General features: G+C 33.8%; 1 protein-coding gene across 1 annotated transcript; it reads left to right on the plus strand.

The window, feature by feature from the left end:
- The first annotated feature begins 2,649 nt into the window (after positions 1 to 2,649).
- On the plus strand, positions 2,650 to 22,951 carry LOC113079251 (B-cell receptor CD22-like). The gene is made up of 11 exons (XM_026251476.1): positions 2,650 to 2,724; positions 4,834 to 4,902; positions 5,020 to 5,361; positions 5,455 to 5,706; positions 7,485 to 7,742; positions 7,908 to 7,989; positions 8,202 to 8,235; positions 8,378 to 8,458; positions 15,541 to 15,583; positions 15,756 to 15,841; positions 22,517 to 22,951. Exons 2-11 carry the CDS (start codon positions 4,860 to 4,862, stop codon positions 22,526 to 22,528), a joined length of 1,233 nt encoding a protein of 410 aa, XP_026107261.1. The 5' UTR covers positions 2,650 to 2,724; positions 4,834 to 4,859; the 3' UTR covers positions 22,529 to 22,951.
- The last annotated feature ends 1,914 nt before the right edge of the window (positions 22,952 to 24,865 follow it).

The raw sequence follows: 24,865 nt of genomic DNA on the forward strand, positions 1-24,865 counted from the left end.
CATGATTTCAGAGGAATACACCAGTTATTCAGGATTTCTTTATTTAAAATGTAACACAAATAACCCTTAGAACTGTATGCAGAAATGTCCTATCATTTTTTTTACAGTATCAGTAAATAAACTGAGTTATGGGATGGATGAGACCTGAAATGTCAATTTATTGAGGATGTTAAGAGGGCAATGTCGGGAAGCTGAGAAAGACTATGATCAATTACCAGCAGCTAACGACGTTACAGAAACCTTCACTGTCCACGCGGAGTCATCGGATTCAAACTGTTAAAAGCCTGATTTTGATTTACACATGCTGTAGAAGGTCACTGAAAATCCACTTTATAGGAAATGAACATGTCAACAATTGTTAGGTATACATGTGTGTTTTAAATTTTAATTAGTGGCCGAAACAATGGATTTTTATTTAAAAATAATAATAATAATAAAATAATGAATAAAGAAAAAAATTTGATTTTGTGATGTGATAATTAAATTTGTCAACACACCTTGTTGCAGTTAAACTTTTAGGTTCACACTTTCTATAATAAAACCTTTAATCTTCTTGTAGATTTTAATGGTGTTTGGCATTCAACTTCTAAGTGCATTACCATCACCTGCTGGTTAGTGTGGGCCAAGTTCACAAAACCCTTTTCCTAATACCCCCTATCACATATATCAGTCATTATCAAATAAAGTATTCAAAAATGAATAAATTCCTCATATGAGTCCCTCTGTATTAGGTTTATCAAGTCAAACTTCATCTTAATTATTATCAAATTACAAACCATCATTCTTCTTTCACTATCATACATTGGACATTTTATTATAATGTGTTCAAATGTTTCCTCTTCATAACAATAGTCACACTTTGCTGTATGATGTTGTATTATTTTATTCAAGGTACTATTAAGTGCTGCATGTCCAAATCTAAGTCTAGATGGGTCTAAATCTAGTCTAACTGGGTCTCCTTTTCATTCTACCTTTACCCACATTTCTTTGGATGTTATAAAACCATCTTCCTGTTCTTTCTTCCTCCCATTGTTTCTGCCATCTTATTTTCAAAAGTTGGTTAATCTCAATCTTACTTCCAGGGTCTATTTCTGGTTGTCCTGTCGCGTCCTTAGCACACTTATCTGCCATCTCATTTCCTTTTATTTCAAACCCTAAATCTTGGTCCAACTGCTTTAAAATAACAGCCACATCACTTCCTGTGGAAGCTGCCATTTTGATGTGATGTCAGAGGGGGGGGGGGGGGGTGGTCAGTTAGGAACAGTTGTTTTGCCACTAAATTTGTTAAACTCTCTTCTGTTAATGGTTGTTGTTTTACTTATTTCTTTTACATGTAATTCTGGTTGTGTTGGGTGTATATATTATTTAATTTGATTGTTACAAACCTTTTTTTCTCTGTTAATGGGGCTTTATTGTTCTGATTTTGGATTGAGCAGTGATGCACACTTGGTCCATTTGGTTTAGCCAAATAAGCAAATTCTTGGTGTTTTGTTCTCTCTTTTTTTTTTTTTTTTTCATGAACTGTAATTAATTTTTCACTTTCCAATAAAACACTGTTTTTGGAATATTGCACAAACATTTTGTACAGAACGTTATTTTCTTTTCCACTCCAACCAGTTGGCCTCCTTACAACCACATTATGCAAGTAACTTGAGTTCTAGACACTTCATGTCAACATTCAGTGACCTGGGCCATGTGCCCAGGAGGAAGGGAGGTGGCTTAAGGGAGTGTGAATGGACAGTTAACCAAATGGTTTTCCTTGAGATCTTCTCTTCAGATTATAAAGTTTATTGTTTTGTTGCATGGCTTTTTATTTATTTATTTATTTTTTTTATTTTTTTTGTGAGAGTTATAATACACTTCACAAACAGTACATATATCTAGACATTACTTAACACTTGGATTAAAGGTGCAATCGAGACAGCAACGCCCATTCCAGTAACAAACAATCAAATAATAAATCAGTAATTCTTAGTATCTGTTTTAGAGCCACAAGAACAGTGGATTTTTTTTCAATTTGTTTTTTTTTTTTTTATATTAAATTGTAATCAAACCTTTGTAAAATTATCTCTAAATTAACTTCTCAGTACCCGGAAAAACCTTGAATTACAGGAAAAGATATCAGGGGTGTGTGTGTGTGTTTGTGTGTGCATTAAGTGCATGCACCCGTGTGTGTGTGTTTGTGTGTGCATTAAGTGCATGCACCCGTGTGTGTGTGTGTTTGTGTGTGTGTTCACTGTCAGTTCATTTGCTGTTAAATTTATTTATTATCCTGCACCGAACTATATGTTATTTATGATATGAATACTGATTCATTTCTCGATATACTATGCTTACATGAAGTATTCCACATTTTATCAATCACTTAATTTATGACTCCTTCCTCTACTTGAAGTCCTCAGTTACAATTCTGTTTACATTTTTTTATTATTATTATTATTTTCTAAATGCAATATAACAAAGGATTTGTGTAAAGTTTCCTGTTCACACAGACTTGAACAATACAACTACAAAAATATTTCCTGTCATGAATATGAAAGACTGAGCCAATGAGAGTTTTTAAGGACACATGTAGCACCGCCCAATCAAGTGCAGCCCAATCCTGTTTTCTAGGATTTTCTCCATCTGAATCACTATATCCTAGATCCACCCATCTGCTTGTGGTAAACAGAGTTCCTGAGTGAGGCGACATTTGAACGAACAGAGCAGAAGAAAATATTTTACGTGAGTATATCACTTACAGTTGTATACATGAGAAGATTGTCAGTTCAGAGCATGTTTGAATTGATTTTATAGTAACTAGTGTAAATGGGTGTGAGACGTGCGTGCTTGGGTTTGTGTTTCTCCAACAATGTGTTATACTCACTTAAACCATGTTAAAAGTTATGTAAATGCCTAATACATTCAAAAAAAAAAAAAAAAAATCTGCTTCCTCTAAAATTCAGTGTGAAAATGTGAGTACTGTCTTTCACAATGCTATGGGTAGTTGTCAAGTGTTAAAGTCACCAAGAAATCTAAATAAACATTTAATTTCATTTAATACTATTTAATAATAGTTTTAATTATAAATTACTACTAAAAAAGCTGTAAAAAGGCCAAATTTTGACCATAACTGTTTTCCATTAAAAGTGCATGATGTTTGTCATTTTTGAGAAAGGAGTTTACTGCAATATAATGTGAATTATATTTTGCAAAAACAAAGCTGAATGAGATGCAGATTCACTCTCTGCCACTCTCTGCCAGCAGGTAGCACTTAAGAGTTTCCTTGGTTTCTGCTGTAAACAAAGCAGCTGTGCACTTCTATGTATATATATTATATTATATTATACAGAGGCAAGATGAAATGACAAAATGCCATCTAAACTTTTCTAAAGACAGTAAGCTCCCCTCATACATTCATATGAACTCCTTCCGCTAAATTAATCACGATTTGTTTAGCATCTCAACCAATTTGAATCGTCACATATTTGAATCGATTTTCAACAAGCTGGTGGTTAATCATTACTTGCACGTCATAAGTTGATACTTCTATAATGCTTTGAATATGAAACATACACTGCATGAAAGTGTTTAGCGCTTATAATGTTCATGTAATTTTGATTACGAATAAAACATCAGGGGCCCGTTCTTCATACGTTGCTTACAAGCCAAGATCCCAACTAAAGCAAACATTGACCACTATAATGGTGACACACAAATTGTGATTTTCTCGTTTGGTGATTCTGCTTGTTAGCATCAGGTGTCCTCAATAATGGTCAATCATAACTCAATTAACTTCTTAATTATCTCATTAACTTCAACTCTGCTTCAGTGTTACTTTTAACACTGCTTCAGTGTTTATATGAGTCCACACTCAGAGTGTTAAATTAACACTGGGGATTTTGCTGTGTAGGATGACGGGAGGGGGAGAGAGCATTGACATTGTAAGTTACTAATTAAAAGGCTTTAGTTTCCACAGTAATTCAAACAAAATGAAATATATATACAGAAAGCGAACAAAGAACATTTACATTATTACAGAACACTATCACTTCAGTCACAGAACATGACAGACTTCAGTCTAATGTGAGTTCAAGCATCAATAAAGCTGTCTACACTGTAAGATGAATGAATGTGTAAGCTCCACAGAACCGTGTGTGATTGGTTATAATACGCATTGCTGTTGGAACACGCAAAATAAAATTTGATGCAACATGAACAGATCTAAATTTAATGCTGCAACCAACACTGTCCATTTCATTTTCATTTTCACTTTATTTGCAACAGCAATCATAGGTTTTATTTAATAAGAATTACAATTTTGTTTTAGGAGAATTTGTTGCCATTTGGTGACCCCAAGCCCCCGTTAATTTCTGACCCATGTCTTACACACGCTCCGTCTATGACTGTCTGTATATGACTGTCATCTTCTCAACTCTACTTGTTTTTACATTACAGATCCAACATAGGCTAAAACTTCATTTTAGTTTTTCAATCATAAATACTGTTGTTAAATATATTGAACGATAAGCATACAATTCTATTTAGAAATTAATTACTCTTTCTACTTAGCAGTTTCGCCTCTTTCACAAAAACAATAAATTAATAAATAAAAAAAAAAAAAAAAAACGGAAGGTGTGCAGGGGGCCTGCAATGTGAAATTTGCAGATAAGGGCCTCCAAATATCTAGAACCAGCTCTGCATGGGAGTGAGAGAATTACAGGAAAACAAGAAAGTTTTTATTTATTTACTTATTTAGAATTATTATTTTTTACTAGGTATTGTCCTTAAAGTATCCAGTAAGAGAGTAAAACACATTTCAAAACAATAAAAATTATTGTACATTTGTTGTAGGTGTTGCCATAGTGATATCATTCAGAATGGCTTCTCTTCTTCTGCTGTTCTTTCTGCTCATGATTCACAGTGAGTCGTTTGAACACTTCAGAGACTCTCAAAAGATTTTTCATACAGCTTTTTTTTTTTTTTTTCAGCATCCAATAAGCTTACGTTTATTTGTTCAGTATGAATTCTGTGTTTCAGGGGTTTCTGGTGCTGATTGGGGTGTGAGTTACAGTCATTCAGACATCTGTGCACTAAAGGGGTCAACAGTGACAATCTACTGCACTTATACATACCCTACTGGACATCAGATCCAGGAAATGTTCTGGACCACAGGACCAAAAATGCATAGTGAAAAAATTCCAGATCTGTCTAAGGACCCTGAATACAGTCAGAGGCTTCAGTATCTTGGAGATAAACAGCATAACTGCACCTTTAGACTGAGTCATGTGTCACAGAAGGATTCACACATGTACTATTTCAGATTCATAACCGATATAGATAAATGGACCGGTTATCCAGGAGTGAATCTTACTGTCACAGGTGACTTTCGTGAGGTTATTCTTCTGTGCATTATGTTGAATAATAATCAGTGTATGAAGGCAACACTAGATATAATGTGTGTGTTGTGTTCAGATCTTCAGGTGGAGTCTCCTGAGACAGTGAAAGAGGGAGATTCAGTCCGTCTGACATGTAAAAGCAGCTGCGCTCTGACTGACAGAGCAACATTCATCTGGTACAGAAACTCACAGCCATTAACTGAGATAGGAGACAGAAACAATCAACTCCTGCTGCAGTCAGTCAGAAGAGAGGATGCAGGCAGATACAGCTGTGCTCTACAGGGACACAAACTCACATCAGCACTCTCTGCTTATCTCAGTGTTATGTGTGAGTATGAATTCAGTCATATTTAATATGTCATATTTTTGTTTATTATTAGGGCTGTGAACATTAACATTACCACATGCAATTCATTTTACAATTCTTAAAATAATTTAAAGCAATTAATGCAAAATTACTGAAGCCCAATTCTATTCAAATTCTTTAACCCAGTTTTACTTCTCCGCTTGTGATCAGATCATTTTAAGCCACTAAACTCCGGTGTCCTGACATTTTATCCTAACCATCAGATTGTCCTAGCAGAGTTTACTGCACATGCACACATCAATACTGTGTCCTTTTTCTCATGCTGAACAACCATATTTAATGTATCTGCATTACTGTAAGGGTATGTATAGGGTTAAGGCAGGTATAGACTATAGTGTATAAACTATAAGTTTAAAAGAAGAATTTTTCATTTTCAAATTGCATTACCCAATAGGAGATAGAAAAATCTGACAGTATAGCACAAATCAACCAGACATATATATATATATATATATATATATATATACACGCAGCAAAATCTCCAGTGTTAACTTAACACTCTCAGTGTGGACTCATATAAACACTGAAGCAGAGTTGAAGTTAATGAGATAATTAAGAAGTTAATTGAGTTATGATTGACCAATATTGAATACACAACTTCTATACATATGATTTTTTTCTAATTTTTATTAAAGAGTTTTAATTTTAGACACACCACACACAGATAACAAGAATCAGTGTATGAATCTCAACAACGGTGACAAACAGCATATTCAGATAAACAGATGTACTCTGAACATCACAAAACTAGATACTAAAAATTCACATAATAACAGCAAAAATAAAATATAGTTAGAATACAAAGTGTAAAAGACAGTTCAGCTCATAATTTATTCATACCGCAATGCATGATGGGAGCCATGGATGAGTTTTTGACATGCTTTTTTGATGCTCACGCTGATTCTTGATTCCTGTGTGTCTAAACTAAATAACTCTTTTTTTTTATGTAGAACTAACTTTTAAAAAAACATTTCATATTATGCCAAAAATGCTGTATCACTTTTCTGATCCACCTAATTTAAGTTCACAGTAAAGAAACCTGAACTCTGGCCACTCCATGACAGTTCACTCCATGGCACTCCAAACCACAATCAATTCCATAACATAGCATTGGCTCTGGTCTGTCTGTTATAACTCAGTTACCACAGGCACAAAAAATCTAAAGTTAATAGCTGAAGGGTCAAGATCCCAACTAAAGCAAACACTGACCACTATAATGGTGACACACAAATTGTGATTTTCTCCTTTGGTGATTCTGCTTGTTAACATCAGGTGTCTTCAATAATGGTCAATCATAAATCAATTAACTTCTTAATTAACTTCAACTCTGCTTTAGTGTTACTTTTAACACTGCTTCAGTGTTTATTTGTGTCCACACTCAGAGTGTTAAATTAAAACTGGGGATTTTGCTGTATATATATATATATATATATATATATATATATATATATATATATATATATGCATTTTTTCTTTTATCAACAATTATTCTGAGTGTCTATTTAGTACAAGTGCATGCATCTGCCACACTTGCACAGCCTGGCTTTTTACATTTTGCATGACCGTCCCAAGTTTAAATGCACTTTTTTTCTGATTCCATTACTCTCCTTATTTCCATCGCATATAAGTTTAGATTCAGACTGTGACATGGTTTCTAATTCTAATACAATCTCTGCTGAAGTACAGAATTTTTTATATATTTTAAAGATTACCTAAAAATAACATCAATTTACTTATAGATCCTCCAAAGCACACATTTGTAGCAGTGAGTCCATGTTGTGAACTAGTAGAGGGTAATTCAGTGACTCTGAGCTGCAACTGTGATTCATATCCTCCTGCTCTGAACTTCAGCTGGTTTAAAGGAGGAACATTTGTAGGATCTGGAAGAATCTACAGCATCTCAAAGATCAGCTCTAATCACAGTGGAGAATACAAGTGCAAGTCCGTTACTGAACATGGAGAGGCATACTCTGATGCTGTGACTTTAAATATCATGTGTGAGTATATTATTAAAATTAAGATGTTGAAGAAAAATCCAGCATTACTGTTATAATTTTCAGTAAATATTAGTAGAAAAAAAAGTTTCATGTTTAATGATCTTTGTCCCAATAAGTTTGGTAGGAAAAATGCTTTCTTTCTGATATTTAATTATTTCGTCTCAGGTGTAGGATGTCCTGTGATATTGTACATATTCATTGGAGTGTTTATTGGAGCTGCAGTTGTTATAATGGTGGTCCTGGTTTGGTAAGATGTGCATAGTATTTGTTTGCTGGTGCATAATTGGATTTATAATGTTAAATAATGTTAAGTGACTAAAAAATAGTCACATGGATAATGTCTAGTTATTTTTTACAAATGTTGATTTTGATATATTTTTCTACAAGCAATTATCTAGATATTATTTCTATACTTTATTATGAACCATATTCATTATCTTTTCAATGTGAAACATTAAGGGTGAAAAAGAGAAAAGACGCACAGGAGTCTCAGGTGAGAAACATTATCAGTAATTTATTGACGTGGTCAGTTGACTGAAAGGTCTAAATGTAGTTGTGAACTGTATAGTGAGTTATTTACATGCATCAGTTACCTGTCTGTTCTTTTTTTTTTTTTTTTTTTTTTTTTAACAAAGATGAACCTGTCCAGACCTAATCACAACATATGTCAAACATCTGATGTGAAGATTATGGATACTGTATATGAAAATGAAATGGTAAGTTATTGTTATGGTTATTGTCTGGATTTTACAGATGTTTTTTTTAATTACTATTATTATTATTGTTGTTGCAACAGTTTTTTTTTTTTGGGGGGGGGGGGTGGTCGTCTCGTTTTCAATGGGGTGTTAATACACAAAAATTAAATAACACACAGCAAAAAAAATCTGAGTGAAATTAACTTTGCTGGGAGTACATGTGAGACCACACTCAAGAGTGTGAAAGTGTTCAAATAGGATTGAGTTAAAGTTAATGAGATAGTTTAAGTGATTAAATGAGTGATGATTGACCATGAATCAACAAAGATGAAAATCACTATTTTAATTATGTCACCATTATAGTGATCAGTGTTTGCTTTAGTTAGGCTTTTTTCTGAATATGTGGTTTGTCACCATTGTTGAGATTCCTACACTAATTTTTGATTTATGTGTGTGCCTAAACAAGATTTTTTTTTTATTATCAGAGCAACTTTCAAGAAATCCTTTTAGTTAGTGGTTACTGTACAATCACATATTGTTGTTATAATCAATGAGGTCAGTCAGATCTGTTTAGGCTTTAATTGAGTCTGGTGATTCAGGTCAAATGTCCATGTTTTTTTGTCTGTTTGTTATAATTCAGTTGTAACAGCCAAATCTGACTTTGAAAAAGTAAGGCTCAAGAGCCCAACTAAATAAAACACTGACCACTATAACGGTGACATAAAAATAGCGATTTTCATCTTTGTTGATTCTGCATGTTAACATCAGGTCTCGTCAATAAATGTCAATCATCCCTCAATTAATCACTTAACTATCTCATTAACTTTAACTCAACTTTAGTGTTAATTTAACACTCCTATTTTAAGACTTTCACACTCTTGAGTGTGGTCTCACATATTCTCCATGCAGAGTTAATTTCACTCTGGATTTTTTTGCTGTGCATAATAAAAACAAACAACAATGACCATAGCAGTCAAAACTACACAACACATCCTACTACAATATTAACACATGCAATATTAACAATTATATTTATATTTACCTAGTGTTTATAAATATAAGCAAAGATACATCATCTAAAGCAATTACAAGAAGTTTTAATGAGAAAACCATTTTTAAACATATAAAATGAAGTCTTGAGATTGTACATTTAAATGTAAATTATTCCAATCTGCCAGAGCCTCATACCTAAATGACTTTTCCCCAAACACTTTCTTAACAAAAGGAGTAAGAAACAATTTGCAGAATGCCTTAATTTATATGAAGAATATAATATCAAGCACTGACGGAAATAATGATTTTTTTTAAATAAAAAGTAAGCGAGTATTGCAAAGAGTGCAAGTGTTAAATGGTCTTATTATTATTATTATTATTATTATTATTATTATTAATAAGAAAACTAATATATATATATAAATATAAATGAATATAAAGTGCTGATGTTAGAGTGTCAGGTATATGGAATATAAGCATTTAAGCCATTTCCTGAAGATAGCTAAGGACTCAGCTGTTCGGATTGAATTGGGTAGGACATTCCACCACGATGGAACAGTAAATGTAAAATTCCATGACATTAGTTGGCATTTCCAATTAATGTAGGGATTTCACATTATTATTATTATAAAGGGTATTAGTATAAGGTTATTTTTATTATTAAAATAAAAATAAAATTAATTTGTACCACAATAATTTCATTGTGCATCACAGCATAACTGTTGCTTAGAGAATTAGCTTACTCCTCATAGGAAATGTTTTAATAAGGTCTTAAACAAATCTTTATTATATCCTACAATTAATTATAGGCCTATAATTAAAATGTTTAATTCTGCAGTCATCAATGAAAATTAAGAGCAGCTTTATTTCTAGGGCCGACTTTCAAAAACCTGTTTAACACGAAATACATTTCTCACTATGTTTGGGCATCAAACGAAACATTAAAATAATAAATTAAAACAGTTATACTGCTATCAGCATATGAAGTAGATGTGTCTCTTGTCGTCTCGAAAGCGCCGTCAGTTTTTTTTATTGTCACTTTTTGGTAAAATACATTCACTGGCATAAGTCTTGTGCAAAGTTTGCACATTGCTTGTGTAGCATGGACCGGTCACCATCAGACACAGAGAGCACATGACAGTGGCGGATCACATTCATTGAATGTGTTTTGTTCTCTACACTACATTAAATGGAGTTTGAGTCAAATCAGAGATGTAGCTGGGTTTTTGGATGGTGTGGGTCTTAATTTTCATATCAACAGTCTGTGAGCAAAACCATTGAGATATTTAACTGGAATCTAAGCAATTACATCTCATGCACTAAACATGTGATGTGCTGACATCAGCTTCAAATGTCTAGACTAGTAGCCTACCCTGATTAGAGTTTGAAAGTAGCGGGCTTCTTTTACTTGTTGTGTTTGAGTAGAATTTCAGTCATGTAGGGCTAACTAAACGGTCACATTGTTTTTAACAGGTGTCCACGTGAGTCAAACGCGCATGTGCTTGTGCATCACCAGATAATGACACTGCTTAGATATCTCAGTTTAATTTGGCATGTCAACCATTTTTTCAAAATTGGATAGTCATAGATGCTGGGAAAGTGGATGCATGCCAATTTTGTGACAGCGGTAGTTTAAATGCAGACGAAGAGCTAGACTAAGGTTAGACCCTTCCCAGCAGGCACAGGATGTAGACTCCAATGTTGGTTAGACATTGGATTTTGGTTGAAAATGAAAATCTGGTTGATGTATAAATCCAATGACTGTTTGACATCAAGCCACCGCCCCCCCCCCCCCCCCCCCCCCCCAAAAAAAAAAAAAAAAACTACACGTTATTACCAGCTTCCCTTATTACTAACCAGTTTGACTTTATTTCTGTCAGACGTCTACAGAAGTTATTTTTGAGAATTAGCAGAGGTTAAGATGTTGATGTTTTATTTGGAAATGTTTGATCACCATTATTGTGATCAGTGTTTGCTTTAGTTGGGTAGTTTGACTCTTGGCTTAGTAAGTTTGTGGTTCCATTAATAGGGTTTATCAAAACACATAATTTGTTATGAAATGAGCCAAAAGCAACGACAAGGCAATATAGCTTTCATCACCATGAGGAAAAATGGTTGAGGAAGATTTTTGCATCATTGATCCAAAGTGGTTACTTATTATTAACAAACAATATTCATGAAACAATACTTTCTTCCCTCAGATCAGACATTCTGAATTTTTACTTTTAAATACATTTTGGGAGAAAAAAACTTTCGAGACACATATATATCAATAACCAGTACATGAATCTCAAAAATGGTAACATGCTTCATGCAGCAATGCATGCTGGGAGTCATGAGTTTTATACTATGGTGGCTCCCAGCATGTCACCATTGTTGAGATTCATACGCTGATTGTTGATGTCTGTGTGTGTCAGTGTATGTTAAGTTTTTTTAAGCTCATGTTTGTTAAAAGATTTTAACTGATTGTTATAGTACTGCTGAACACAAGGTTTGTAATGAGTGTACGAATAGAACAACATAGTTGTTAGATTAAAAAAAAAACTCAGTGAATTGGGTTGTTTGATGATGATAATAAAACCATCAACAGATAACAGCCATCGCCTGATCTCATGTCACTTTAGCTTTCTTTGATGCTGCAAATGTGTTCCACAAACACACCATCACAGCAGCTTTCTTATACATAACATTAACATTCCTATTAATGTTACATAAGAGTGTATAAAACATTACAATAAATAGATTACAAGATTACATTAGATATAAAATCTATATAACATTATTAACTTATGCAGTTATTCAAGTATTTATACATTAAATTATATATATATATATATATATATATATATATATATATATATATATATATATATATATATATATATATAATACCATTTGTATGAACAAATCAGTATTCCTATATGTTATATGTTGCTTCACAAATAGCATGAACCATTAAATAGGATTTTCTCCTGTAACACTATGGGTACAATACACATTCACAGTCAACTAAATCTATTTTCTTTTACAAAACATAACTAATTAAACAACATACCTGTAATAGGGGGAAATAATCAGTGGATCAACATGCAACAGCTTCTCCATTTCTGGCACACTACGCATATGATGCTAATTAGTTAGCGTCACAATGTACATAATTGAAGTAAAATAACACATAAATTTATAAGTTTTCATCATAACTAGCGCAATCTAGTGCTAGTTTAAAATATATTAATATAATTATGCATTTTAGACAAAAAAAAAGTAATACCAGAATCATTTACATGGAAAACCGAATAGACAGCTCGGGTCGAGTCGTTCCTTAATCACGTGACAGCCCCATATGCTAAACCAGTGCAGTCTGAGCCGGAAAGATAATTGATTAGTTCATCTTTCAGGTCGAGTTTGACTCGCTCCCTAATCACGTGACAGCCCCATTGACTTGTTCCGTGTCGCATCATCACTGTTTGGGAAGAGTTGGGGAAAACAGTCCTTTCCCCCTCATTGAAAAAGCATGGTGTAGACTCAGAATGGCCTACATAAAACAGTTTCTGCCATTTGACAGAGCAACATACGTATAAAAACTGAGCTGTATTGGGTCGGACTGTCTATGCGGTATCTGTGACTATACACAGCAAAATCTCCAGTGTTAATTTAACACTCTGAGTGAGGACTCATATAAACGCTGAAGCAGTGTTAAAAGTAACACTGAAGCAGAGTTGAAGTTAATGAGATAATTAAGAAGTTAATTGAGTTATGATTGACCATTATTGAAGACACCTGCTGTTAACAAACAGAATCACCAATCGAGAAAATCACCATTGGTGTGTTACCATCATAGTTGGTTTAGTTGGTTTAGTTGCTTTAGGAGTGACTTGAATGCCTGAGTTTGGGTTTCTTTATTGCATATATATATATATATATATATATATATATATATATATATATATATATATATATATATATATATATATATATATATATATATATGTTGGGGATGCACTGAATCCAGATTTTTGGGGTTCGGCTGAATACCGAATCCACTGTTTAATATTCGGCCGAATACCGAATCCTACTCGCATCCTTATTCCATTATCACAGTAAAACACACTAATGAAGTAAAAAACATCCACAGCAATGTATTTTTCATTTTATTTTATTTTAAATGCAAAAAAAACAAAAAAAAGGAATATGCAACATTATGCCAGGATGACAAGTGAGAAAAAACTTTTTTGACAATTACCAAGCTTATGCTTACCCAAGTAAACAACCAAAACCTTTCAATAAAAGTGCAGCAATGTAAAGAAAAATGTTTTTCTTTTCTTTTTAGAAATCTGAATATGTTTGGTGACTTAACTGAAATTAATGTAATTGAACATTAACTCAATAAACAGGGATAGTAGGCTGTTTAGTTTTCGTTTATAACAGTAGGATAGGCTACGATTAGAACAGTAGCCAAATATTACGAAAAATATTACGGAAGATCACACACATCTCCTGCATCATAATTAAATTAACGCAAAACCCTCTAATCTTTCACATGAAATGAGAGTTTCATTTAAAAAAAAAAAACAAGACACTCTGCATTAACAGGTGACAGCCGGTTGCGAGTGTGGGAACGAATGTCCCCAGCAGTACTGAAAAGTCTTTCACTGGGCACAGAGGTAGATTTTTGCCATTTTTGCCAGCAGTGGAAATCGCTGCTGGTTTGTCTTCCACCACTGAAGAGGATCCTCTCTAAGAGGAATCAAAGGCTCGCCGAAAAAAATGCTTATCTCCACGTTAGCACCTGATGTGACTGGCTGGCTCTGTATTGCTACGGTATAAATCGTCCCAGCCGCTCAAGATTCCTGAACAGTTAAGTTTAGAGCGTACTGTCGGGCCTTGTGGCCGTGTGACATCAACCAGCGTAGCGCTAGCCTAGGGTTCGGTTTGGTGAAAAAAAACCTAAGGTTCGGCTGAAACTGAACCCCGTGAAAAAGCCCAGTATTCGGCCGAATCCGAATCCTGGATTCGGTGCATCCCTAATATATATATATATATATATATATAAGGTGAAATAAAGTTAAGAGATCCAGCATTTCTGGCGTAATGTGACATGTTTTTAAAAATTTGTTCTAAATAATGAAAGAGTTATTTAGCTTAGACACAGAGACATCAAGAATCAGCGTGACAACAAATGGTAACCATCAAAAAAGCATGTTGTAGCCAAGAAAAACACATCCATGGCTCCCATCATGCATTGCGGCATGAATAAATTATGAGCTGAACTGTCTTTTAAACTTTGTATTCTAAATATATTTTATTTTTGCTGTTTTTATGTGAATTTTTAGTATCTAGATTTGTGATGTTAAGAGTAGATCTGTTTATCTGAATATGCTGTTTGTCACCGTTGTTGAGATTCATACGCTGATTCTTGTTATCTTTGTGTGCCTTAAAATAAGACTTTTTAATAAAGCAAAAAATAAATCAAAATCACTTGCAAGAAATGCCTACAAAATTTATAGAAAATATAGACTCTTTCCTTGTGGAATCAAAGCTGTTATAATCAATAATGGAAGTTTTACATAGAAAAAAACACTGTAAATGAGTTCTGTGAATCAGGTCATACAAGGATGAGATTTAAACATAATCATTATAATCTGAAGATTTTTGTTCATGGCTTGCCAAATCTGCTGTAGTGGAGTGTTAAGGGGGTAGCAACCAGTAGTGGGAATGCCCACTAGTGACCTCAGTTGCCTGCCACAAGCGATAAACAACAAAAAAGTTCCTGGCGGTGTGAATGGGGATTTAGGCTTGTTGAAGCGGCACTGCACAGACTGATCGGTGTATGATATCAAAGCACCGCGAGAGTGATTCGAAAGCATATGTAGCATCTCCTCTCTATTCACTCTCACAGTTCTTTGATGTCATACACCGATCGGTCAGATGGTGATGATCTGCTTCAAATAGAACAACCCTAATGATTAAAAAAAAGTATAATATGTAAGACTGTTCATTGGTCAGAAGTATTGAATTATCATTATATAGATGTACTTAAATCCAAGATTGCTCTACAAGCACATATTACATCTATACTTTTTTATTAAACATATTAATTTGTTTTTAAGGCAAAGCAGGATGAAGAAGAGAAAAGACACACAGGAGTCTCAGGTGAGAAAATTAGTTATCAATAGTTTATTGATCAGGTCAGTTGACTAGTAACTAAAAGACTGAAGGTCTGGATGTAGTTGTGAGCTGTATAGTGAGTTATTTATACGCATTAGTTACTTGTCTATTCAGTATTTGTTGTTGTTGTTTCATCTTCTTCTTCTTCTTTTATTAGCAAAGATGAATCAGTCTAAAACTTATCACAACATATATCAAACTTCGGATGAGAAGTTGCCCGAATCAGTATATGAAGATGTAACGGTAAGTAATTCTTACGGTTATTGTCTGGATGATTTTCCATTATTATTATTATTATTATTATTATTATTATTGTAACACATTTATTATTTGGGATAAACCCCTTGGGTAGTGATTGCAAGATGAAGCCTCATGAAGCATTAAGATTTTCAGCCAAGTGGTTCACAAAAGGGTTAATTTCTGGAAACTTAATTTGCTCACAATACAACCTGGTGCCCAATGAGAGTAAAACAAGCAGATATATTACAGACAGAGGTGTAAAGTCCAGGTCGGAAAAGTAAAAGTCCTGCCATATTTTTGTTCCACCCATGAACTCAGCAGCTGATTTCACCAGAGGAGGAACCAGGTCATTCCATTCAAGTCACAAACTAGTCTAGTCAAATCCCAATTCCTCAAAGAGTTAAAGTCAATGAGATAATTAAGAGACTAATTAAATGATGACTGTGCATTATTGACAAATGCCATTATTATGTGTTACAGAGGATCAGATGATGATGTTTTATTGGTTAAAATTATGATTATGCCACCATCATGGAGATCAGTGTTTGCTTCAGTTGGGCTCTTGACCTTTGGCTTCTTGAGCTAGAGATTTCTCTGTAAAAGTACATGTGCTGTTATAAAGCAGTGCGATCAGTGCTGTGCAGAAAGCTGCTACTAGCTGGTTTTACACGATGAAGTAATTACTAGGCATCAGCCTGTTTATTTCCAAAACAATTTTATTTCACTTAACATACGTTCAGTTTTTAAATAGCCTACCTTGTGGAACTGCCACATGCAACTGAACTGCTGGTTTAATATTTATAATGAATTAATTTGAAATCTAATAAATATAAATTCTTTGAAAAATTGCACTAATAAGATGCACAGACATCATGACCCAGCATATGAATCTCAACAATGGTGACATGCTGGGTAACACCATAGTAAAAACTCCCAGCATGCACTGTAGCATGAATAATTATCGTCACCACTGTTGAGGATCATATGATAAGTGTTCATATCTAAAATCCTGAGCCTGTACAACCCCCCCCCCCCAAGTATTTAAGCATTACAATAATAATTGCTTAATAGGACTTTTTTTGTAGTTAATAGCTGAACATCATTTAACAAACCAAAGAGAAACACCTTCATGATGTTCATTTCAATGTTTTAGAAAAAAAGGACAATTTAATTTGTTATTTCAAGCTTTTATTTAAGCAATGTGTTAATATTTACTATGTAACACGGCAGCAAGTGTTTAAAAGCAAGTTACTTTGAATTATTAAAAGGGTCAAGAGCCCAACTAAACCAAACACTGATCTCCATGATGGTGGCAACATTTTAGCCAATAAATCATCCGATCCTCTGTATTTCTCAATAACAGGAGGTGTTCATCACTAATGCACAATCATAATTTAATTAGTCACTTAATTATCTCATTAACTTTAACTCTTTGAGGACTTTGGATTTAACTTGAGAGTTGTTTGTGACTCAGATGTTGATGTTTTATTGGTTAAAATTATGTCACCATCACGGAGTTCAGTGTTTGGTTTAGTTGTGCTCTTGACCCTTGACATGTTGTGTTAGATCTCTCTCTGTATGTGATGTTGTGGAGAAGAGAGATCTGTGTATATACAGTTCCAATTAACTGTTTCAATATATCTCAAATAATGCTTTATTTATTTTTTTTTTTACATGTTTTGAATAATCCCAGTGTCACTACAGCATACACAAAAAGAGCATTATTCTAATATTTACTAGCCTGGTAATACCAGACTCTGCTACTTCACTTTGCTTCGAAGACAGAGTCTGGAATGGCATAATAGAGAAGTGTTTTCTCTCTCACTAGGGGGCGCTTGTCTGAAGTTTAAAATCATTGGTTACCCGTAGCCAATCAGATATGTTTAGTTATGACGTATGTTATGCGCCTGTACAGCCGCATCGAAGCACAGACATCATGCATCGAACTCAAATCTATGATTGAACTTCCACTGTAAACCTGTTGTTAACACATGATGATGCGAGCGAAATACCGGAGTGAACATGGCTGTAAACGACTTGTGCAGTTTGAAAAAGAGTTGAATGTTCTCCATAACAGAGCGAATTGCATCCCGTGTCTCGTTTCCCATTTCCGCGGTCGTTTCGGTTTTCGATTTCTCTAACCTACAATGTAAAACTCGGCGCTAAGCATCTACGTCACGGCTCTCAGCCCGCCCTCTGTTCGTTGATTGGCCCGGCTGTTTCCAGACCGGTGAAAAACAGAAAGCTCTGACGCTGTATCAGACTGAGTACAGAAGCGAAATGAAATTGAGCGGAAGTAGGAAGTCTGACGTAGTCAGGCTAAATATTTACAGGGAGTGAATATAAAATTTGTGCAACACATACAGAAATCTGAACTCCAGTTCTTGCTTTTTAGACACAAAATGCTTCATGTTTCAATACATGAAAGACTCCCATAATGCACTGCAGTATGAATAATTATTTTCACCACTGTTGAGGATCATATGATAAATGGTCATGGCTAAATGCCTAATGCCTACTTTCTTTGTTTAACTCTTTAATATTGAAGACTTATGGTGGTATTTATGGATTGAGATTTCTCTCTTTTTTGTGAAAATGACATACAGTTAAGTATCGTGACCCAAACTCAGAATTTGTACGCCGCATTTAATCCATCCAAAGTGCACATTTAACCCAACAGACAGCAGTCCTCTCTAATCACTAATCCATTATTTGATTTTTTTTTATTTAAAAGTATAATCAAGAAAATGAAATCAAGAACCAGCATTGCACAATTTTTTAATGTGAAACAATAATGCAATTGCTTACAAGCACATTTATAGAAACTGCTTAAAGGCTCAAGGGCTCCACTGAAGCAAATACTCACCACAATCATGTTGACACAGTTTTTTTTTTTCTTCCAGTTGATTTCATCCAAGGCTGTATTTAAAGTCCGTTGTAGTTCTTGTGTTTCTCTTTTCTTCATTTACGTTGATTGTAAACAGCAGGTGTTCATCACTAATGCACAATCTTCATTTAATTAGTCACTTAATTATCTAATTAACTTTAACTCTTTGAGGACTTCAGGGATTTGACTCAAGACTAGTTTGTGACTTGGAAGGAATGACTTAGTTCAGGGATGCCCAACCCTGCACCTGGCGATCGACTGTCCTGCAAAGTTTGGCTCCAACCCTAATCAAACACACCTGCCTTTAATTTTTAAGTGAGCCTGAAGACCTTAATTAGTTGCTTCAGGTGTTTTTGATTAGGATTGGAGCTAAACTTTGTAGGACAGTCGATCGCCAGGAGCAGGGTTGGGCAGGACTTCTACTATTTGGCACCTGGTAGTGATGGGAAGATGAAGCTTTAAGCTTTTCAGCCAAGTGGTTCACAAAAGGGTTAATTAATGTAAAAGCAGCTAGCAATAGTTTTCTGCACTGATTGCACTGCTTTATAACAGCACATGTACTTTTGCAGAGAAATATCTAACACATGAAGCCAAAGGTCAAGAGCCCAACTGAAACAAACACTGATCTCCATGATGGTGGCATCATTTTAACCAATAAAACATCATCATCTGATCCTCTGTAACGCACAATAATGGCAGGTGTTCATCACTAATGCACAATCATCATTTAATTAGTCTCTTAATTATCTCATTGACTTTAACTATTTGATGACTTGGGATTTGACTTCAGACTCGTTTGTGACTTGAAAGGAATGACTTGGTTCCTCCTCTGGTGAAATCAGCTGCTGAGTTCATGGGTGGAACAAAAATATGGCAGGATTTTACTTTCTGACCCCTGGACTTTACACCTCTGTCTGTAATATATCTGCTTGTTTTACACTCTGCTTTTGCTGGCCACCAGGTGGTATTGTGAGCAGATTAAGTTTCCAGAAATTAACCCTTTTGTGAACCATTTGGCTGAAAAGATTAAAGCTTCATGAGGCTTCATCTTCCCATCACTAGCACCGGGATTACCCACCTCTGAATATAAAGCAATTACAATAATTTTTAAAACAAGAAAACCATTTTGAAGCATATAAAATGAAGTCAGAGATTGTACATTTGAAGGTAAATTATTCCTATCTGCCAGAGCCTCATACCTAAATGACTTTTTCCAAAACACTTTCTTAACAAAAGTAGAAAGAAAAAATGTAGAATGTCTTAAATTACATATGAAGTATATAATATCAAGAACTGATGGAAATAGGATAATTCAAATTTTATATTTAGCCATTTGGCAGACGTTTTTATCCAAATTTACATACAAAATGAAGACAATTAAAGTGATCAAAACCAACAAAAGACCAATAATATTTAAATGCTTTGATAAGTCTCAGTTAGCCTTACACAATACACATAGGAAGTTTTTTTAATAATAAATAAAAATAAAAAAGTAAATTTTATTCTCTAAAATAGAGAATATTAGTGTTAGAGGCAGGGCTGTAGACTAACTTTCTGCACTGTTGCACCTAACTTTTTTCCGTGGTGCACCAGCACAAAAGTTAGGTGCACTCACATTTTAGACTGCAACACATTTAACACTCCATTTTTATAAGTTCACTTCTTTTTTTATTTTCCTTTTTTTTTAATCACTGTCCATATAGGCAATATTGACTTGTAGCCTAAATGATTAACTAACAATCTGGTCAGCGTAAAGTTCTTTATTTGAAACACAATTCTACAAGAAAGGTAACTTACAGAAAAAGTGTTGGTGCTTAAAGTGCTTCACTGAGCTTTAACTTAAAACATCTCAAATAAGTGAAATAAAAAGAAAATCAAAATTAAGTGTTTTAAGGGCTTCAAACTGAACATCTCATGGCTTAATATCTTAAGGACTATCCTCCACTGCAGTCACATGCCCCTCAGATCTGTGACCTTGACATCTGTGACGTGTCTGATTTGAACAGCTAAACAGTCCCTAAACAGCTTATACTACTGTTTCAGCTATTAAAATAGTTCATATTCAGAGGTGGAGAGTCCAGGGGTCAGAAAGTAAAAGTCCTGCCACATTTTTGCTCCACCCATGAACTCAGCAGCTGATTTCACCAGAGGAGGAAACAAGTCATTCCTTCCAAGTCACAAACTAGTCTCAACTCAAATCCCAAGTCCTCAAAGAGTTAAAGTCAATGAGATAATTAAGAGACTAATTAAATGATGATTGTGCATTGGTGATGAACACCTGCTGTTATTGTGCGTTACAGAGGATCAGATGCTGATGTTTTATTGGTTAAAATTATGCCACCATCATGGAGATCAGTGTTTGCTTCAGTTGGGCTCTTGACCTTTGGTTTCTTATGTTAGATATTTCTCTGTAAAAGTACATGTGCTGTTATAAAACAGTGCGATCAGTGCTGTGCAGAAAACCGTTACTAGCTGGTTTTACATGAAGTAATTATTAGGCATCAGCCTATTTATTTCCAAAACAATTTTATGCATTTATTGTTAACAAATGTTCAGTTTTTAAATAACCTTCCTTGCGGAACCGTTGGTTTAATCACTATAATGAATACATTTCCTAATGTGTGTAATAAATAGACATTTTTGAAATCTTTTCCTAATAAGACGCACAGACATCATGACCCAGCATATGAATCTCAACAATGGTGACAATCAACAAAACGCTTCAAGCTGAAGTGCATGCTGGGTAACACCATAGTAAAAACTCCCATCATGCACTGTAGCATGAATAATTATTGTAACCACTGTTGAGGATCATATGATAAGTGCTCATGTCTAAAATCCCGAGCCTGTACAATTTTTTTCCCCCAATTTTTAAGCATTACAATAATATTTGTTTAATAGGACTTTTTTTGTAGTTCAGTAATTGCTGAACATAATTTAACAAACCAAAGAGAGACACCTTCATGAAGTTAATTAAAATGTTTTAGATGAAAAAAGGGCAATTAAATTTTCTACTTCAAGCTTTTAATTCAGCAATGTGTTAATGTTTACTACGTAACACAACCGCAAGTGTTTAAAAGCAAACTACTTTGAATTATTAAAAGGGTCAAGAGCCCAACTAAAGCAAACACTGATCTCCATGATGGTGGACTCACCACAATTATGGTGAAAAAGTTTTTTTTTTCTTCCAGTTGATTTCATCCAAGGCTGTGCTTAAAGTCAATTGTAGTTCTTGTGTTTCTCTTTTCTTCAGTGATGTTGATTGTTAACAGCAGGTGTTCATCACTAATGCAGAATTATCATTTAATTAGTCACTTAATTATCACACTGACTCTTTGAGGACTTGGGATTTAACTTGAGACTTGTTTGTGACTTGAAAGGAATGACTTGATTCCTCCTCTGGTGAAATCAGCTGCTGGGTTCATGGGTGGAATAAACATATGGCAGGACTTTTACTTTCTGACCCCTGGACTCTCCACCTCTGTTCATATTATATATATATATATATATATATATATATATATATATATATATATATATATATATATATATATATATATATGGTTAACTTTGCTGAGATATGAAAACTTGTGTACAGAAGGGTTCTTTTGAAAATACATAAATAAAAATCTTTTTTTTTTTAGACTGACAAGTATAATAAAGTCATTAAATGACATCCAGAAATTGGAATTGTATTATTTCTCAATGTGTTAGTGATCTAATTTTTTCCATTCTTTTTTCATTTTTTTATTTTTTTATTTATTTATTTATTTATTTTTTAACCTGACAAGCCGATGACATAGTATTTGGGACACACAGAAGTGAAGTGCTGAAAAGATGGGGGAGAAGTTGAACACGTGCGTGTGAGCTATTTTATACAGAGATCAAGGCAAATGGATGGGAAAAAATATCATGAATTGATAAAAAGTGTTTTTCATTTACATTTTGTTTAATATATTTTGTTTACTTCATTTATATGAGTTACGGTGTTTCACACTTTTGTCTCATTGTCCATTTAGTCTTCTCTCATTCAAAGCTTCAGAATGAAATAATAATGACAACCTACAATTCTTTATACTGGTCAATTTTGAATGAAAACAACACAGTAGTATATATGTGTATATGTACATGTAGTAGTATATGTGTGTGTGTGTGTGTGTGTGTGTGTGTGTAGAGTTTAAATCAGATGAATAGCATTTCTTGAAATATAGAAACATACTACACAATAAACTGCAAATTAAAAACAAAAAAGTTTCCATGTTTGTTATTTCCCATCACTCCTGGCTGATGTGCATTTTACGAGGCAGCAGATGGCACTGATACTCTGAGGTTTTGATTATTTTCCTACTATAGTCAGGCGAAGCTGCAAAGCATTATAACTTCCTTATCTTCATCTTTGTATGTAAAGACTCTAAAACCAAATGCACATTTGATGTAATTGTAAGACAAAAGTAGGAAGTGACTGTCAAGCTGAAGTAGTCCATGCATCTCATGCTATATATTTCAAATCTGAATGATTTTTTTTGACCAGACAGAACTGAGAGGCTTGAAAAATGTGTTTAAATAAATATATAAAAGTGGAATTGTATGATATATTCAACATGTTATTATGTGGCTGAATATAGTCAATAGAAGTCCCTTCAGTTGTTTGCTGTCAGTATTGGGTTTTTGATAAATGCTTTAGCTAAAATTAATGCAGACGTTAAGAGTCTATTAGGAAGGTTGCCAACTATTTGTTATGAAGTTTACATAAACAATATAAGAATATAAATACACAATATTTACAAATTAAAATACAATTTTCTTTCTTGAGTAGCAATATAAATTCAATATAATAACACACATTTTTAATGTAGTTACATAACTTCATACAGTAAGCTTCATAATTACATAGATAAACAAGGTTGTTGTTCATTTATTTATTCCACAAAAAAGACTGAAAAGCTCTATGGAGAAAAATACGATATTTCTGAAACATTATAACTTTTTTAAAATATCTTATTTGTTGCCTTTTCACTTTTATTGCATCTATTCAGTTATAATCAAGGTATGAGCATGGATGAGACTTAAAATGAGCCTCTTACTGAGGAAGTTAAGAAGTCAATGCTGTGATTAGTAAAGACAGGCCATGTACAGGTGAGAAAAATAAATAAATAAATACACCTATTTATCCATATTCAGCAGCTGGAATCATTGGGTTAAAAGTGTGATAACCTGATAGGGAATAACCTGTGATTAACCTGTTAACTGTCACTCACGTTTTTGAAGATAGACATGAATGTGCATGATACAAACATAAAATTTTATAATTCATGACTGAAAACATTTTGTAACATGATTTTGATGAACCATTTACATGGTAATGCAATGTCTGATTTTAAAATGGGTTTTGAAGGATGAATTTTGAGATTTTATGTTTTCAAGTGATATATAACTTCTGATGATTTCTAAAATGTGATAGAGAAAAAGGCAACGAGGAAGTCTTTTTTTTAAACAAAGGTCAAAGCTCCTTTTGTAATGTTGATTTCTGAGGGTGCACTCTTGTCATAAATTCATCTATTACTTTTCCTACATAATTTTTAACAAATTTGGGAGTCTTAGACCTTTCCAACGATATATAGTTTGTCAAGATTAGATTAGATTTGATTGTAATATAGTATAGTCAACGTAGGTGTCCCGTATACGGGACGGGGTGACATTTAACAGGTTAAATGAAGGTGATGGTATTTTTAGATATTATAGTGTAATGTTCTTGTCAGAAAGCAATAGCGTTGTTTACATGAAAATGCACTGACAAGGAACTGGATAAGTGAGATTTCCATGATTCATTACATTTGTATTTAATTTTGAATTTGAGTAGTAAATAGTGGACTTGGGCTCATATTTACTTATCAGAATGATGGACTGATAACTTCTCTATAAACTTTTGAACACACACACACAGTAAAAGCCAGAGTGTTAAATTAACACTGCTCTGAGCATGTATTAAGTGCTGATTGATCATAGGAGTTAAAAGAGCCAGAGGCAAGAAGTCTGAGGACCAAGATCCCAACTAAACCAAACACTGTCCACCACAATGGTGACTTCAAATGAATCAAATATCAACATTTAAACCTCTGTTAATTCTCAATAAGAGCTTC

Source organism: Carassius auratus, unplaced genomic scaffold, assembly GCF_003368295.1.
Source record: "Carassius auratus strain Wakin unplaced genomic scaffold, ASM336829v1 scaf_tig00027515, whole genome shotgun sequence".
Classification (NCBI taxonomy): domain Eukaryota; kingdom Metazoa; phylum Chordata; class Actinopteri; order Cypriniformes; family Cyprinidae; genus Carassius; species Carassius auratus.

Excerpts from the sequence above, each read along its gene's own strand:
- LOC113079251 (XM_026251476.1), top strand. The coding sequence starts at position 4,860 with ATGGCTTCTCTTCTTCTGCTGTTCTTTCTGCTCATGATTCACA. Across the intron at positions 5,362-5,454 it reads AGTGAATCTTACTGTCACAG|ATCTTCAGGTGGAGTCTCCT; the intron begins GTGACTTTCGTG and ends TGTTGTGTTCAG. Across the intron at positions 8,236-8,377 it reads AAGACGCACAGGAGTCTCAG|ATGAACCTGTCCAGACCTAA; the intron begins GTGAGAAACATT and ends TTTTTAACAAAG.